Source organism: Sinocyclocheilus grahami, unplaced genomic scaffold, assembly GCF_001515645.1.
Source record: "Sinocyclocheilus grahami isolate Dianchi unplaced genomic scaffold, SAMN03320097.WGS_v1.1 scaffold16032.1, whole genome shotgun sequence".
In the NCBI taxonomy this organism is placed as follows: Eukaryota; Metazoa; Chordata; class Actinopteri; order Cypriniformes; family Cyprinidae; genus Sinocyclocheilus; species Sinocyclocheilus grahami.
In genome coordinates, this window is record NW_015515972.1 from 3316 (window position 1) to 5058 (window position 1743).

Genomic DNA, 1743 nt, shown 5'->3' on the forward strand with positions numbered 1-1743 from the left:
AAAAAAAAAATACAATTGCATACCTTTAGAGGTACAACAGCTTGTCAATGGGGCATCACCCTTAAAAGGACATATCGGTACCTAATCTACCCCTCGAAAGTGCATATTAGTAATAGGTACCTTTAAAGTAGTAGTAAATAATAGTAGTAGTAATAGGTACCTTTAAAGTACTACTATGAAATTTTAAAGGTAAAAAGTTCAGGGAGCGCCTGAGTGACAAGTTGTTGTACCCCTAAATCGACAAGTTTGTACCTTATCTCCCCCTAAAAGGTGTATACCTTAGAGTTGAACTAGATACCTTTAAAGCACTACTACAAACATTTTAAGGGTAAAAAAGTACCCCTAAATGTACAATGTATGCACATTTTTTTTCTGAGAGTGTAGAGACTCTTTCTTTTGAGAAACTTGGCATGCCATGCAGTCTTTTTTATGGTCCCAAAGTTTCAACAAATCAGAAGAACTCTCCTCTGGACTTGAGTTTGAGAATCTCTGCCGCCAGCTGCTGCGCATCTTTCAGCTGCGGGAACATTTCCATAACTTTGTTTACATGATGCGGGTTAAAAATTGCATGAAGATTTTTCCTGACCTCCTCTCTTTCTTCCTGGAAAGCGTTGGACTGTGGCATGGCTGAGTGCTGCTGACTTCCATAGACATCAGGAGACCTGTGCGAGCTAGGACAGGGTAAAGGTTCGGGTAAACTGGTTGCCTGTGGTGAGAAGTAAGGGTAAGGCCAGGCACCGTAAGCAGAAAGACTGTAACGCTGGACGGGGTTGGGCAGAGGTAGGGAGCTGTAGGCACCAAAGTTGGGCTGATAGTTGGAGAAATGACTCATGTTGTCATAGTAGTGCTGGCCACCTGCAGGTACACCAGGGTTACCAGACATCGGTGGATGATTGGATCTCATCCTATACAACTCATCAATGCTCTGGGATGGATCTGAAAACTGGCTTTGGTAGGATCCAAGCCCCGAGTCAGAACTGAAAATGGACGAAGGGTTTGTTGGGTAAGGTGCTTGCAGACTGGTTCTGTCTACCGAAGCCCTGCGTTGTGCCACTGTGGCTGTATTTAAGGGCTTTTTGGTGGACATAATGTCATCCCAGTACTGGAGCATAACATCCCTGCTGTCAGAGCTCTTGGGATCCAAGTTGAGCTTTTGTTCCAGTTCTTGCTCCAAGGAGGGTGAGCTGGACCCAAAACCAGGGTCATTTCTTGGGTACATGCCTCTTAGTGGCCCAGTTACTCTGCTTTCCTCTTTTGAACCAGACAGTCTGGCATTCTCTCGAAGCTCATCGGCTAGAGAACGCTGTGACTGGTTTGTGCGCTCTGGGTGGTAGAACTTACACTTGATCCCATATGTGCACTTTTTTCCTGAAGAGTAAAAAGACAAATGTGTAATAAGGTATACTTCAGGAATGTGCAACATTCTGGAGGGTCATGGTCCTGAGTTTAGTTCTATCCATAATCATAGATACCTGTCTGTAGATTTCTAGCAACCCTGGAGACATAGGTTCGATTTTTCAGGTGTGTTTGATTAGGGATGTAACTAAACTCTGCAGGACAGGTGACCCCCAAGACCAGATTTGCCAGATCTTTGGTCTACTTCAGAGGTGTCCTGGAGAGCCACAGTCCTGCAGATTTTTGCTCCAACCTTGATAAAATCTCAGCTGTAGCTTTCTAGTAAACCTTGACTTAGTAGTAACCTTGATTAGCTTGTTCAGGTGTGCTTGATTAGGGTTGGAGCTA

The 1743-nt window shown here is 44.3% G+C and overlaps 1 protein-coding gene across 1 annotated transcript; it reads right to left on the bottom strand.

Moving 5' to 3' along the window:
• Nucleotides 1-58: 58 nt before the first annotated feature.
• LOC107579267 (ribonuclease ZC3H12A-like) lies at nt 59-1627 on the bottom strand. The gene has a single exon (XM_016265111.1). The coding sequence runs from the start codon at nt 1421-1423 to the stop codon at nt 452-454; it is 972 nt and encodes a 323-aa protein (XP_016120597.1). The 5' UTR covers nt 1424-1627; the 3' UTR covers nt 59-451.
• Nucleotides 1628-1743: the final 116 nt, after the last annotated feature.